Genomic DNA, 15305 nt, shown 5'->3' with positions numbered 1-15305 from the left:
TCGAAACACCCCCCCTTTTAACTTTTTTTGATCAAACCCCCCCCCCTTTTAACTTTTTTTGAACGAAACACCCCCCCCTTTTAACTTTTTTTGATCGAAACACCCCCCCCTTTTAACTTTTTTTGATCGAAACACCCCCCCCTTTTAACTTTTTTTGATTGAAACACCCCCCCCTTTTAAATTTTTTTGATCGAAACACCCCCCCCTTTTAACTTTTTTTGAACGAAACACCCCCCCCTTTTAACTTTTTTTGATTGAAACACCCCCCCCTTTTAACTTTTTTTGATCGAAACACCCCCCCTTTTAACTTTTTTTGATCGAAACACCCCCGCCTTTTAACTTTTTTTGATCGAAACACCCCCCCTTTTAACTTTTTTTGATCGAAACACCCCCCCTTTTAACTTTTTTTGAACGAAACACCCCCCCCTTTTAACTTTTTTTGATCGAAACACCCCCCCCTTTTAACTTTTTTTGATCGAAACACCCCCCCCTTTTAACTTTTTTTGATTGAAACACCCCCCCCTTTTAAATTTTTTTGATCGAAACACCCCCCCCCTTTTAACTTTTTTTGAACGAAACACCCCCCCCTTTTAACTTTTTTTGATTGAAACACCCCCCCCCATTCTCTGTTTTCTATCTGCCAACCAGTTTTTAATCCACGTTAATATATCACCCTCTATTCCCTGGCTCGCAATTTTTCAAAGTAGATGTTCATGCGGAACCTTATCAAACGCCTTCTGAAAATCTAGATATACGATATAGATGGGTCACCCTTGTCTATCTGCCCATTTACTTCTTTGAAGAAGTGCAGTAAGTTTGTCATGCAAGTCCTCATCAGTTTGTTCCCGTCGAGGTAATTGATGATGCGGTCCTTTATCAGGGCCTCTACCATCTTTCCCAATACCTAACTCAGATTCACCGGTCTGTAGTTTCCCGGATCTCCCTTCGAACCTTTCTTGAAGATCGGTGTAACATTAGCCACTTTCCAGCTTTCCAGAATCCCGATTTTATCGACAGATTTGCTTTTAGTTGGAGCAGTTCAGCTATAACCCCTTTCAGTTCCTTGATTACCCTCCAGTGGATGCCATCCAATCTCGGGGATTTATTGTTTTTTAAGCCTATCAAATGCACCCCCTCCCCCCTCCACTCGAACTGGCATCGCTCCTGCCTGCGAACGCACCTCCTCCCCCCCCCCCCCAAGAACCGGCATTCCCCGCCCGCCCAAACAAACAGTAGAACCAACCCACAGGACGGCACTTTCTTCTGTACTGTGGCTATCAATCACTGCTCCTCTCCCCCAGCCTATCCATAGGTTGCTCTGAGGCAGAGGTGTAGATAGGTGGGATGCAAGGGGAGCAGCTGCTTGCCCAAGCAAATTATGAATAAAAGAAAGCTACTATGTATCTTCACACTGACGGATTCCATTTTGGTCAACTGGGGGAAGTGACTTCAGTTGCTCTCTAGTTTGGAGGCTAAGATTTAATGCTAAAAATATGAGTTCATGTATCTAGAATGTAAAATCCAAGCACTGCAACATAATGTGTGATTATACATGATGATTTTAAGGTGCCCTCCGGGGGTCCCACCTATGATGGGTACTGCTTTGGTACGTCCCATCAGTGAAGCTGTTCCAGTCTGGAGAGGTGCTAAAGAAGGAGAAATTAGGTTCTTACCTGCTAATTTTCTTTCTTTTAGACTCTCCAGACCGGTACATCATCTGTCTGTCTGTTCTTACGGTTTTTTGCATGAAGAGTTGGATTTTTTCTGCGGATCCTAGTATTTTTCTAGGGTCAGGGAGATCACAAGAACAGTGGCTTTGGCTCAGCTGGCGAGCTGTGGGGACCTTTGCTGAAGGGGTTTCTCTCTGTATCTTCCAACAGTATTGCTCTATATTCATTGTTACTCCTGTTTGGGGTGTTGTTATTGTTATGTTTAAATTAAATGGTTAATTTATAGAGCACGTATGGTTGGGCAGACTGGATGGACCATTCGGGTCTTTATCTGCCATCATTTACTATGTGACTGTTACTATGTAGCCGTACCGGTCTGGAGAGTCTAAAATAAAATTAGCAGGTCAGAACCTAATTTCTCCTTTTAGAACATATTTTTAGGCATTATGAGAGTGAGGGTTCATGCATTGCTGGTAATACAGAATACAGCTACAAGGTTACGGTAATTACTGGAGTTTCAAAATACAATCATATCACCCCTATTTTTAAAAAATTACACTGGTTGCCTATTGAATTTTGAATCAAGCACAAAATTTTGACTATCATACATCATGTGCTCTATGGAGAGGCACCATGGTACTTGACTCAAATTCAAAGAAAAAATATTCCAAATCAAAATTTGCAATCAGAAGCTACTATGCGACTAACTTTGGAGAATACTCGGGACATACAGTATAGGAAAACATGTATGGCAGCTGTATCCTTGGCAGGCCTGAGGCTAAGGAACTCAATGAAAGGGATAGTAAGATTATGTGCAGATTTTTAAATCTTAAAAAAATATATCTAAAATACAAGTTTATTTGTAAGGGCATTTCAGAACTGATCATTTAAAAATCGGCAGTTGTCAGAATATTTTTTTATATGCAGACTACTAGACGATGGTAAAGGGGATGGAACTCCTCTTGTATGAGGAAAGACTAAAACGGTTAGGGCTCTTCAGCTTGGAAAAGAGACGTCTAAGGGGAGATATGATTGAAGTCTACAAAATCCTTAGTGGAGTACAACATGTACAAGTGGATCGATTTTCACTCTGTCAAAAATTACAAAGACTAGGGGACACTCAATTAAGTTACAGGGAAATACTTTTAAAACCAATAGGATGAAATATTTTTTTTTACTCAGAGAATAGTTAAGCTCTGGAATGCATTGCCAGAGGATGTGGTAAGAGTGGATAGCGTAGCTGGTTTTAAGAAAGGTTTGGACAAGTTCCTGGAGGAAAAGTCCATAGTCTGTTATTGAGAAAGACACAGGGGAAGCCACTGCTTGCCCTGTATCAGTAGCATAGAATATTGCTACTCCTTGGGTTTTGGCCAGGTTACTAGTGACCTGGATTGACCACCGTGAGAACAGGTTATTGGGCTTGATGGACTATTGGTCTGACCCAGTGAGGCTATTCTTATGTTTTAAAGGAAGTAGATTTATTTAATATATATTGATGAATGTATGGAGTTTGTTTTATTTTATGTATGTTATAATTTATTTATTTATATACCACTTAAGATAAAGTACCTAAATGTAAACCACTTAGGATATATTTCCCTATCTGTCCGGATGGAATCAAACTCTTATCTAGTGTACCTGGGGCAACGAGGGGATGAAGTAACTTGCCAAGGGTCACAAGGAGCAGCGAGGGATTTGAACCCACAACCTCAGGGTGCTGCACCACACACTTCCACAATTTGTTACCTGCTTAGTAGATAAGTGGGATAGAAATTTTTTAAAACAAATTCATTTAGGCCCTCTTTTGCAAAGCCATGATAGCGTTTTTAGCGCCGGCTACAGTGGTAAGAACCCTGACGCTCATAGGAATTCTATGAACGCTGGAGTTCTTACTGCTGTGACCGGCGCTAAAAATGCTAGTGCAGCTTTGTAAAGGAGGGGGTTAGTAACAAAATGAAGCTATTTACAGTATATTTCGCTTATTCTTTCAAGTGTAAACCAAAGCTAGTAAAATTTCAAAAACGATCTGCATATTCTCTTGGAGAAAGCTACATTACTTGCAAGTTGCATAGATGGCAATAGTAGCCTTCTGATTGGATGAGTAGAAAAAGAGCTTCTGTAGTAACGAGGATTTGTCATCACAAGTGTCCTTTTTCTTGTTGCAGGAAGCCACCTAACTTTGGTTTCCCTCTCCAGATCGGTTGGACACTGCTTGGAAGCTGCCACTGTGCTGGCAAAAGAAGGAGTCGAGTGTGAGGTTTGTCCAACCGCCTTACTGTAAAGGCAACCTTACAAATTACTTGGGCCCTTTTTATTAAGCAACAAGTGTAGCGTTTTCAGCATGAGAGACAATAGAGCAGACTTGCGCTATAAAAAGGAGCCTTAGTACTGTGTCATACGTTAACATCCTGATCCAGAAATTGGTGACGTCGGGGTTTGATGTGGGCAGGTGGAGGTGTGGCTGACCCTGACAGTTGTGTGATAGTTGACATGACTGCTGATTAGTGCAGCTGAACTTACTACCATCTTCAGGTTACTCTTAATTTCACAACTCCAGTTCATTAGCTATATGGCAGTTTCCCTTAATCTCAACTCCTTCCTCCCTCCCAGACCTACCGGGGGGGGGGGGGAGGGGGGTTTCAGTATCAGTGAATTGATAGTCCTTGACAGCACTCATCCTCCTCCACTACTACCTAGGTTTTGCCATCGTCTAAAATTGTGCCGATTATCTCTATCAATAGTAAATCTCCTAAGAAGGAAGGATGAACCCAAGTGGTAGTATTGTAAGCCAACTACTAGAGGTCATTGGCACCATTTTGGTTGATGATGACCTGGATATCAGTGGAGGATGAGGGGGTTGCTGAGAACTACTATGCCCACATGGGTAGTTGTAGCCCTTTACTGCTACTGCATAACCACTGTTATATGCCCAGGTCAACAGCACAGAGGGCCTACACTAATCAGCCTAATTATGTAACATGATAACCATACATTAATACTGTGCCTTGTACAGTCGATTCAGGGCACATTCTCTGCGTTTACTGCAAAGGCTTTATGCTTCAAAACATACTACGTGTTAGTAAAAGGGCCCCTTTGTGTGTGTGTCTGTTAGTAAAGAAGTGGTTTAAAAACTTCCCTCTCCTCTCCTCCTCCAGGTTGTCAACCTGCGTACCATTCGACCAATGGACATTGAATCTATAGAAACTAGTGTGATGAAGACCAATCATCTTGTAACAGTGGAAGGAGGGTGGCCTCAGTTTGGAGTAGGAGCTGAAATCTGTGCCAAGATCATGGAAGGTATAAATCTTCTGCCCACTGTGTGGCTGTGGCATAAAAGCAAACAGGATGCTAGGAATTATTAGGAAAGGGATGGCAACTAAAAACTGAGAATATTATAATACCTCGGTCATTCTTCCATGGTGCACCGCACCTTGAATATTCCACATGGTCACTGTTTCTCCAAAAAAGATAGAATTAGAAAGGGTTCAAATAAAAGCGACCAAAATGATAAAGGGGATGTATGAGGTAATATATAGAAATAAAACAAATAAGTACCTTTTTTATTGGACTAACATAATGCATTTTATGATTAGCTTTCAAAGGTAAGAACATAAGACTAGCCTTACTGGGTCAGACCAATGGTCTGGTCCATCAAGCCCAGTAGCCCATTCTCACGGTGGCCAATCCAGGTCACTAGTACCTGGCCAAAACCCAGAGTAGCAATATTCCATGCTACCAATACAGGTGCAAAAGCAGTGGCTTCACCCATGTCTTTCTCAATAACAGACTATGGACTTTTCCTCCAGGAACTTGTCCAAACCTTTCTTAAAACCAGCTACGCTATCCGCTCTTACCATATCCTCTGGCAATGCATTCCAGAGCTTAACTATTCTCTTATTCAGATCAGAAATAAGCAAATGTTGACAAAGATCAATATATTCAAGGGTCATTTCATAAATAATGCACTTTTTTTTTTTTTTTTTAAATTTACATGGGGGGGGGTTGTTGTTTTTTGGGTTTTTTTTTTTCCAAGTATTTCTTTACAATCCTTCAATATAGTCTCCCTGCTTTGCAACGACCGAGTCCCAACATCTGGGAAGCTTCATTATTCCGTCCAAGACACTGTTTTTGTTCAGTTGCCGAATGGCTCGGGTACCGGTGGAAAAAAGATCTTCTAGAAATGCAAAACGATATCCAGGGTAACGACGTGACACCTTGTTTAGGAATCATAACTGCCTATTTCTATTAGTTTTGTTATTTCAGTTATAAATAAATTTTTCCTGCTAAGTCAGGAATTTACACTTCACTATAACTGTTCCAGGCTGAGAAGTGATAATCTAGTAGCATCCATCACAGTTGGAAGCAAAGGTCTGAGTATAGCTTGTACTTTAATCATTCTTTTCTGGTTTCCTGTATTGATCCCTCCTAGGACCAGCCTTCAACTACCTGGATTCTCCCATTATACGTGTTACAGGTGCAGATGTTCCAATGCCTTATGCAAAGACCCTGGAAGAAAACTGCATCCCTCAAGTAAAAGATATTATATTTGCAGTCAAGAAAACACTAAATGTGTAATGGTCCTGTTAGATGCTGTATACTGTACACTTCCTAAATTCATGAAAGCTCCATGTCTTCAAGCACACTTAAGAACAGTTGGTTTTGACTGTACCTAACTAAAATTTGTTGCTTGCATCCTAGCTTTATAGCAGTGTCAGCTCTTCAAAGACCAGTCCTACAAATCATATGAAAGTATAATGATTTATTTATTTGCCCCGTTTTATTAATTTGTAACATGTACTTCTAATATTCTGTTTAGGAAGTAGTGCAAACTGGATTATCCCTTTACCTTACAAAACAATTTCACTTCCAACAGTGCTGAATTGTGTTGAATATATAGGAATAAAATGTTGGCTCATAATCTTCATTTATTCTCAGTGGCATTAGTACATCATATTTTTTTCTGTAAAATTTGTGTAGTTTTTTTTTTTTCTTAATACCACACATTGTATATATACAATAAAGACATTTTCTATAAGAAATGAAACTTTCACAAAGCTATTAAACCTTATAAGTGCTTCCTTTTTTTAAATAACCATTCTTAATTTGACTTTATATTTAAGAGGAAAAATAATCAAAATTTCTCCTTCCACAATCGCACATTTAACTATTTATGCAACTCACAAGATTAACTCCCGAGCCTTTACCACCTACAAAATAGTTAGGATTAAGGGTCTACATGTTAATGATGACAATAGCACTTGACTATTAATGCCAAAATAGAAAACTTGCCATTTTCACTGCAGCACTAAAAAGTGATCTTTGCACACCCTTCCCCATACACTAAGGCCATTTTTAGTGCTGGCTTTGTAAAAGGGCTCCAGAGATTTTATATACAATTTTTTAACTATGGTTTTTAAATTATTAAGAATTTGCTTTTTTGTGTTTACTCTCATCAAACCTAAGCAAATAAGAGGAGCCAGCCAGCATTTTATTTTTTAATAAAAATGAGTACATCTCCTATATCATCACAAGTGACTTGAAACGTTATACATAATGTTCTCTGCATAGTAACAAACACTAGTAATTGTGGATTTTAATTAAAAAAATGGATTAAAGTTAATCCTTTAAAGTGCAATTTGTTTAAACTTTAAGCAAATTATAAACTAAAGGATCTTTTTCACAAAATCAACTAACATTTAACAGATGTAAAGTCTGCCTTGGTATTGGCAACTTAGTGTTTCCAGAAAACATAATTCTTTCTACATTCCAAGTTTGCTTGAGTTAGTATAACCCCCCAACACATTGGCGTAGTGATAGAAGTTTGTGCTTGGCATTGCCATGCTGTGTGCCCTACCCCACCCCTTTAAACAGTAGGTCTTTTTGATGTACTCCCGTCCCCCAGGCTTCACTAGCAGCGCACAGAGGCTCCTGGTCCCATAAACAGGAAGTGATGGAGGGCTGAGGCCATCTTGAGCAGTGGGGAGGAGTTCTTGCTCACTGCCAGCAAAGACTTATAGGAAAGGGGGTCAATCTAAGAACTCCCCCCCCTCCAAATTACCAGGGAGGAGGAGATATGCTGGGGCCCCTGCCAAGCTGGCAGCCAGGCCCTACATTTTGAAAATTATAACAAATGCAAGCTTGGACATTGCATACTCCACTGGAAATGTACATCTTACACTAGCGTTGTGTACTGTTAACATTTTCTTGCCTCTGAGCTGTAAACATGCAGATTTGAAGTTACAATAGTACAGTATATGAAAAGCAAGGGACTAAAAAGTGCAGAGGACAGCAGTTTTACATGCTGCTGGGGTTAAGAAAAGATGGCAAACAGAAGCTAAAATTAATAACCCCTGCTCTGGCTGTTATCGGTTTTAAGCATGAATATCCAAAATGAACAGCTGATGTTTCTGACAAACAAAAGAGCAGTTTAGGGATAGACAAAATAATTATTTCTGTGGAACTGTCTTCCAGACCAAGTAGGAAGACCAGTCATAGGAAATAAGTCAACTTTGTGTCAAGCCATCATTACAGTTTTTCAAATCACACATTTTTTTGAATCAACCTAAAGAAATTCAGTATGAAGCAAAATTACTTTGTCTTTTTCCCCTAAAAGTGGATCTATAGGGCTCTGAGATTTGTTTTTATATAAAGTGATGCAGAACTTACATTTTTCCATATTTATTCTTTATATCTGCTTCCTCAACATGAGTGTTTCCCTGCTTTTAACCTCCAGGCCTGCCTGTTCCTCTCTTTAGTCTTATCCTTCAGTAACACTTGTGTAATTTCACGTTTTCTATTAAACAAAAACAAAACTACTCTATAAAAATGAAATGGAAACCTTTGCATTTGCCCATAAAAACAAGAAATTAATTAAAAGCTCTAAATTATTTGTTTGCACAACAGTTTCACATAGATTGTGCAGGATTGGCAACAGACATAAAGCAATGGCTGAACCTGCCGCTATTGGAAACTTAGGAGGGATCGCATCGCCTGTCACAGCTTCAGCTTCCATTAACAAAGAAGCCTAACTCAACGATTGTGCACAAGTTTCACACATTAGCTAGTTCAACCAGTTTTAGGGTGGCGTACTAGAAAAATCATCAAAATATTTTCACACTTACATAAAAGATGGAAAATGGCTTTCAATGGAAGATGCCCCTTTCCATTGACTGACTGATTTAACTGACATGCATTGTTAGAGCTTTTAAGTATTCAGTTTCAGCAGATCCTAGGTGTACTATTATCGTTTGTTTTTGCTTTCTTCAAAGTTCCTTTCTTAAAATTTTGAATGGAGTTGAGTAAGGCACCACGACAGGTACCATGAACAGATGGAGAGGTAACTGGTGTTGGTATATCTGACTCTGGAGGAGGAGCTAGTGGTGGTGGTGGTGGAATCAAGTGCGAGGTGGCTGCTCCTGTTAAATTGAAAAAAAGTGATCAGTAAAGAAAATACAGGACGCTAGGTTCAGAAATGAATCGAAATAACCTCTAGACCAGGGGTCTCAAAGTCTCTCCTTGAGGGCCGCAATCCAGTCGGGTTTTCAGGATTTCCCCAATGAATATGCATGAGATCTATGTGCATGCACTGCTTTCAATGCATATTCATTGGGGAAATATAGAAAACCCAAATGGATTGCGGCCCTCAAGGAGGGACTTTGAGATCCCTGCTCTAGACAGTGCGAGTCACTCATAAAGCAACTTGCAACACTGGTATGGACTTCATGCTCACCTACATAATATTGAAGCTGCAGTTTTTCAAAGATGTCTTAGAAAGCACATTTTTTCTTGGTGTTTCTTCATATACTAATGTTAATTACAACTGAAAAGCTCCTGTACATTGATTGCAAAAGTCTTCACAGTAGAACTAGTCAGCTCCAGCTACCGATGTTAGATATAAAATGCAGCCAGAGGATAATGAAGTAGTTTGCCTCTTGAGTACGGTATACTAGCTGACCAAAATCAGACATTGAACTCCTAGTAATTAATGTAACAGCATCCTTACTACAAAAAAAAAAAAAAAGTGTCAGGGCTGAAATGTTAAAGATTTGTCCAGTTAACTAGGCAAATTTTAAATCAATGCTGACTGATTTACCTTCCTCTAGATTACACATTTTGTAATGTAAAATTAACCAGTTGAGAGTATAGGGGCAAAAAAATGTGCTGGGGCTAGGGTTACAATTTAACCAAATATATCGAGTGCTGCCCAGTTAGGGATAAATGCCTGTCCTGAAGTTAACTACCATAGATAAAAACTTGACAATTTAAACAGTTCTCTTTTTGAATATCACAGATAGGAGCTGATCTAATAATAGGATGTCTGTGTATGAAGTCCAAAAGGGTGCCTATTTTAGAAAGACAACACACACAGTGGTACCTCGGAATCTTAATGCCCTAGAACTCGAACAACTTGGAATTCAAACTTTTTTTTTTTTTTAATTAAATTTTGCCCCGGAATCTGAACACTGCTTTGGATCTGAACATACGGGAACTGCAAGCGTTGCTCAGCCCAAAGCTTTCCCTCGGACGCAGCTTCCTGTTTCCGCCTGGGCAGTTCATGTCAGAGGGAAGCTTGGGCTGAGCACCGCTTGCAAGTGCCGTTGCCGATCTTGCTGCCTTATGGAACTCCTGGGTCCACTGAACATAAGAGCGAAGGACCCTACGGCTCCCAAGTAAGCCACTAATATTCAAAGTAAAACTTTATTTCTCTTCGTACCCAAATGCCTGCAAGACAGTTTCTAAAGACCTCACAGGCTTATGATCTCTGTTGGAAAGTTGATATCTGGCCTCCCTATAACCATAATTCAGAGTGGAAGCACAAGTGGCCCATGTAGTAGATCTGTGACAGATTGTCCAGATGTCTAAGTAACATCTGCACTGTAATGACAAAATTTAACTAGCCGCTTGATCTGCCTGGTAAGCTGAAGTACAGTAACTAAGCCCTAATCAAGACAAAGGTGTTTACGGAGCTGGGTCTGTCTGGCCTGCTGTAGAGCAGGGGTGTCAAAGTCCCTCCTCGAGAGCCGCAATCAAATCGGGTTTTCAGGATTTCCCCAATAAATATGCATGAGATCTATTTGCATGCACTGCTTTCATTGTATGCTAATCTCATGCATATTCAGTCGGGTTTTCACGATTTCCCCAATGGATTGCGGCCCTCGAGGAGGGACTTTGACACCCCTGCTGTAGAGGAAAACAGAGGGCCAATGTATGGGCAACAGCTGTGCTAGTATTGATAGTTATTTAGAGCATTAAAAAGCTTTTCTGGTGATAGGGGAAGGTTTCTGGCTGTAAACTAATTGGTGGTGATTTCAGCCTGGTCTGGTGAAGTACAAATGAGGAAGACACAATAAAACTACCAGGTTAGACAGAAAAGTTTTATAAGAGCTCATACTTTGACTGGCAGCTACGATATACCTTTACAGTGTGGACAGGAATTAGAGAATGACATGGGAACAAAGTTTGTCCCCTCCCCAGCCCTGCAAACTCTGCCTGATCGCATAAGCTTCGAATGGTTATGATTTTAAATTGAAATCATATTATTAAAGTATAAAAAGAAACAATATTCTGTACAATTCCTGTCACAAATATCCCCTCCACTATAGAGAAAACTGAACAATCCAAATTATTACAGAATGTTACATAGAAAAATCATTATAACAGAATACCTTGGTCACACACACAAATTCCGAATCCATAATAGCTGACCAAAAATGATATACATACAAAGCAGCCTGATTTTAGTACAGGAAGAGGCAGTCAGAGCATACTGCAAGTGATTTCCTTCACTTGCCGGCACTCCGGCTGCCCTTTCCTGTCTCCCCTGCTTAAAAACCGTATTCGCAGGGGTTCCTGGAACGGAACCCCCTTGAATATCGGGGGCAGTACTGTACCTCCATGGCATAAATGCACAGGAGATAAGTCTCTTTCAATTGAAAAGAAGATCTGGACTAGCGGGCATAGGATAAAGATGAAAGAAACATTCAGAAATAACATGAGATATACTTCTGCACAGAAAAAGTGGTGAATTCATGAAACAGCCTCCCAGAGGAGACAAAACTGTATCTGAATTCAAGAAAGCCTGGGAGAGGAAGGGATAATAGAGATGGCATGGACGGGCACACTTTATCTGCCTTTCATACACATTATAACCCTTGCAAAATCTCTCTAAGAATGTGTGTAACAATTACATGCAAAGGGGAAGAAAGAATCATCTTCAAGAAGTGAACTAAATGAAACAATTTCAAAGTTATTTATATGTGGTCAATAATCCCCTCACACAGGAATGAACACAATATGCACCTCATTATTATTCAACTAATAGAACAAAGCAGGGGATTGTAAGGCTTTCAAAGCATAATCCTAGTAAGCGGGTTATTCTGAGCAGTAATAGCTCCGTATTCAAGGAGGACAATGTGAACAATCAAGTCAACTTCTGTTCTGCACAATTCCCGCTCCATGGGAATGGCTGAATGTCTGGAGAGTTGTTGCCAATTGCATTCTCTTCTCACACTGCTGTCCTGCACAAATTACCACACCATTTTTGTATGCCTCCCTATCACTCCAGCACAATAAAATTTGGTAAACTTAGGTACCCATCACAATAGATACATGAGCTCAAATAGATCCTAAATTACATCTTAAGCAAGATGTCTTCCAAAGGGCAATAGGTATGTTGGTTTAAATGTACGAGTTACAGTAGCCACATGGAAGACAGACACGTCACTGATCATGATGTTGGTTTAAAGATGCTGTATTTCTTTAAAATTAACATGAAATGGTTTCTACACTTGGATTGCTATTCTCAGTTTTTGTACAATTTGCACGTGTAAATTCTACAGTTCAAAATTAATGTTCAGAAACTGAGCATCTTTAAAGTCAGAAAAAAACAGCATTGATTTACTTTACCGAAAAGTCACGTTCAAAATGATGCATGCTCTACATTGAAGACAGCAGAAAGAGAGAGAGAGAGAGGACAGATCATTATTCAGATGTTAAAGTCAATTCAACCATATGTTACAAAAGACACAGCAAAACAGTTAACTAGGTTGCACATTCATATGTTATCCGTGCTCTAATAAATTTCCCTACATCTTTTCCGAATAATTAGATCTTCCCCTTTTAACTCCTTTTGGAAATCTGTCACATTGAAGTCCAATGAAGACTGAATATATATAGTTGTGCAAACATCAGTAAAAAAAATTTTTTTATATCATTCGGCCAATAGTTTCAACCAGCAGAAGTATTAAATGTCTGCTTTGTGGTTCCTGGTTTTTTTTAATGTTTCCAAGGATGTAATCTCTATGTATTCCCATCATTAGGGCTATAAGGGAAGGAAAGTGCTGTTCAGGGCAGGGAACTGCATGTAGGTGTCCTGATCCATGTGAAATAAGCCTGGAGTATAACAACAAGAACCTCGGACTCTAGAAAGCATAGGGCTGTGTAGTCTTAATACACAAGACATGCTTTTCTTTTTCCAGCACTGAGTAAAAGTATTGGAAATAAATTAGAATAAAACAACTAACAAAATGGCTATTTAGAGAGAACTGCTGCCCAAATCAGTCAGTTAACCCGATTTGAGGGATTTCTTAAACATTAACAATGTCACATGAGCAAAGACTCTCTCTTGTTCTATAGGTACTAGTATAACTATAAGTTATTTCTGTGGGAAAAATCCTTACATGTGTCCTATACATTAATAGATTGTAGTTTTTTCTTATACTGATTTTCAGAAACTGGTTAAATTTAAAAAAAAAAAAAAATTCCTTCATGCAAAATCTAAACACACATTATTCCTGGATGTTTAAACTCAACTAAATTAAAAATTTTTTTTACCTTAAAGTTAGTCAGGAACAAACCTAAATCCAGCAGTTTGTAAGAAGAGTGACTATAAGAAGCACAAAGGAAAGTCCATTCATGTTTTTCTGCATTTTTCAGAAACAAAGTAAACATGCAACTTATCTTTTTCACTTCATAAGATAATGTCATGAAGGAACAGCTCAATGCTTTCTATATGGATCATGTTTTCTCAGCAAAAGGAATTTTGAAACTATAAGCAATGATCATCACAAGTGTACCGGGGCTGAATTACTGCTAAAGGGCTTTTGAGAGGACCAGCTTCACAGCTTTTGCATTTAGGGTACTGATTGCTAGATTGATTGGGAGATAATTTATTTCCACAGACACTGAGTTGGTGTTTGCTCCGATTTATAATCTTGCTGATGTTAAAATAAGTTATTAAGCAAAACATATCTTTGTTTATTTACTGGTTGATTATTGTATTTTTTTTGTCTCATGTATATTGATGGACTTATTTGCTGCTAACTGCTTTGAGCAGTGTTTTTACTGGAAACATAGGGTATAAATCAAAACTTGCAGGTTATGTATAGTAGCTTTGGAGGATGCATGCACACCAACTTCATTTTACGTTGATCATGGAAAAATTCCCCTAAGTGCTTCAAAAAGGAGAAATTAGGTTCTTACCTGCTAATTTTCTTTCTGTTAGCTTGTAGACTGGTATAATCCTTACGAATGGGTTATATACCTCACTGCTACCAGCAGGTGGAGACTGAGCACAAACTTGTATATCAGTATAGCTTTCCCTCTTGCAATCCAGTCTGCTGAATAGCCAAGCAGAACCTAAGAAAGACTTTCAGTTGAATACACTCCAAACAGGAGTGGAAAAAACAACAAATACTTATAAACTACTGTTGGAACATGTGTAGAACTGAATCCTGGTATAGAAAACATCTGTGTGTCTTCTGTGGAGCTTTCAGCAGCCCTGATTGCCCAAGCTGATTAAGTTAACCTGATCCGGAAGCCGAGGATGTCTTGGTGCTGGCCCTGAAGCAGCGGACAGGAATAAAGTCCGTGAAACGCTGGCCGCGTCGGCATTTGAGAGAAGCACGGCACTTTTAGAGACAAGTATAGAGGCATTTCTCAATCAAATATTGCCCAAGATAAGTGACCTTTTTTTGTCACCTTTTCAATATACCGGATGAGTGCAAATGCTGAAATGAATAATATGCAAATATTTATGGTTTTAAATGAAGTCTATTTAAAGTAAAATGGTTTAAATTAAAGAAAAATAGAATAATAAAGTTTGAAAAAATAGAACAAAAAAATTATTTAAAAAAAAGTTTAAAAGTATTATAGGTAAAAGTTCTATACTAAGTTCTTTGGCCGATGACTGGAGTAATTAGGAGCAATACTACACTGACTTTTTGGTTGTGATTGTGCAGCTGTGCGTAGGCTCCAATTCTGAGGCCTGTGGGATTTGTTACACTTCTCCGGTGGAATAGTTTGGTATATATATTTTTTGTAATAGAAATCATCCCCACAGCTCGCCAGCTGAGCCATAGCCGCTGTTCTTACTTCTCCATGGCCCTAGAAAAATTCTAGAACCCTCAGAAAAACCAAAATCTGCACACAAGCAAAACAAAAACCCACAATCACCGCACAGAGACAGACAGACTATACCAGTCTACAAGCTAACAGAAAGAAAATTAGCAGGTAAGAACTTAATTTCTCCTTCTGTATCGCTTGGTAGACTGGTATAGTCCTTACGCATGGGACATACCAAAGCAGTACCCAATAAGGGTGGGACTCCCAAAGGGCCGACACCGAGAACATGTTCAC

At 39.2% G+C, this 15305-nt stretch overlaps 1 protein-coding gene and 1 long non-coding RNA gene across 11 annotated transcripts in view; one reads left to right on the top strand and one right to left on the bottom strand.

Moving 5' to 3' along the window:
* Positions 1-15305, bottom strand: part of PXK (PX domain containing serine/threonine kinase like) — a 106980-nt gene that overhangs the window by 11043 nt on the left and 80632 nt on the right. For 5 of the 10 annotated variants that reach the window (XM_033926306.1, XM_033926303.1, XM_033926304.1 and 2 more), the window contains one exon: positions 7542-9085. The exons of 1 other annotated variant lie outside the window; for it this stretch is intronic. In XM_033926306.1, the coding sequence (XP_033782197.1) occupies positions 8889-9085 (197 nt within the window). In that variant the 3' untranslated portion in view covers positions 7542-8888. Of the gene's footprint in view, positions 1-7541; positions 9086-9399; positions 9672-12575; positions 12606-13502; positions 13555-15305 lie in introns of those variants that run through there. 4 more of the 10 variants (XR_004537369.1, XR_004537368.1, XM_033926308.1 and 1 more) reach the window with 4 other exon arrangements.
* Positions 3786-6594, top strand: LOC117351255. Its single transcript, XR_004537370.1, has 3 exons — positions 3786-3927; positions 4826-4967; positions 6100-6594. It is a non-coding gene; the product is annotated as an uncharacterized LOC117351255 (long non-coding RNA).

This window comes from Geotrypetes seraphini, chromosome 17, assembly GCF_902459505.1.
Source record: "Geotrypetes seraphini chromosome 17, aGeoSer1.1, whole genome shotgun sequence".
Taxonomy (NCBI): Eukaryota; Metazoa; Chordata; class Amphibia; order Gymnophiona; family Dermophiidae; genus Geotrypetes; species Geotrypetes seraphini.
The sequence above is the reverse complement of the archived record's forward strand: the minus strand, read 5'-3'. Positions and strand labels throughout refer to the sequence as shown.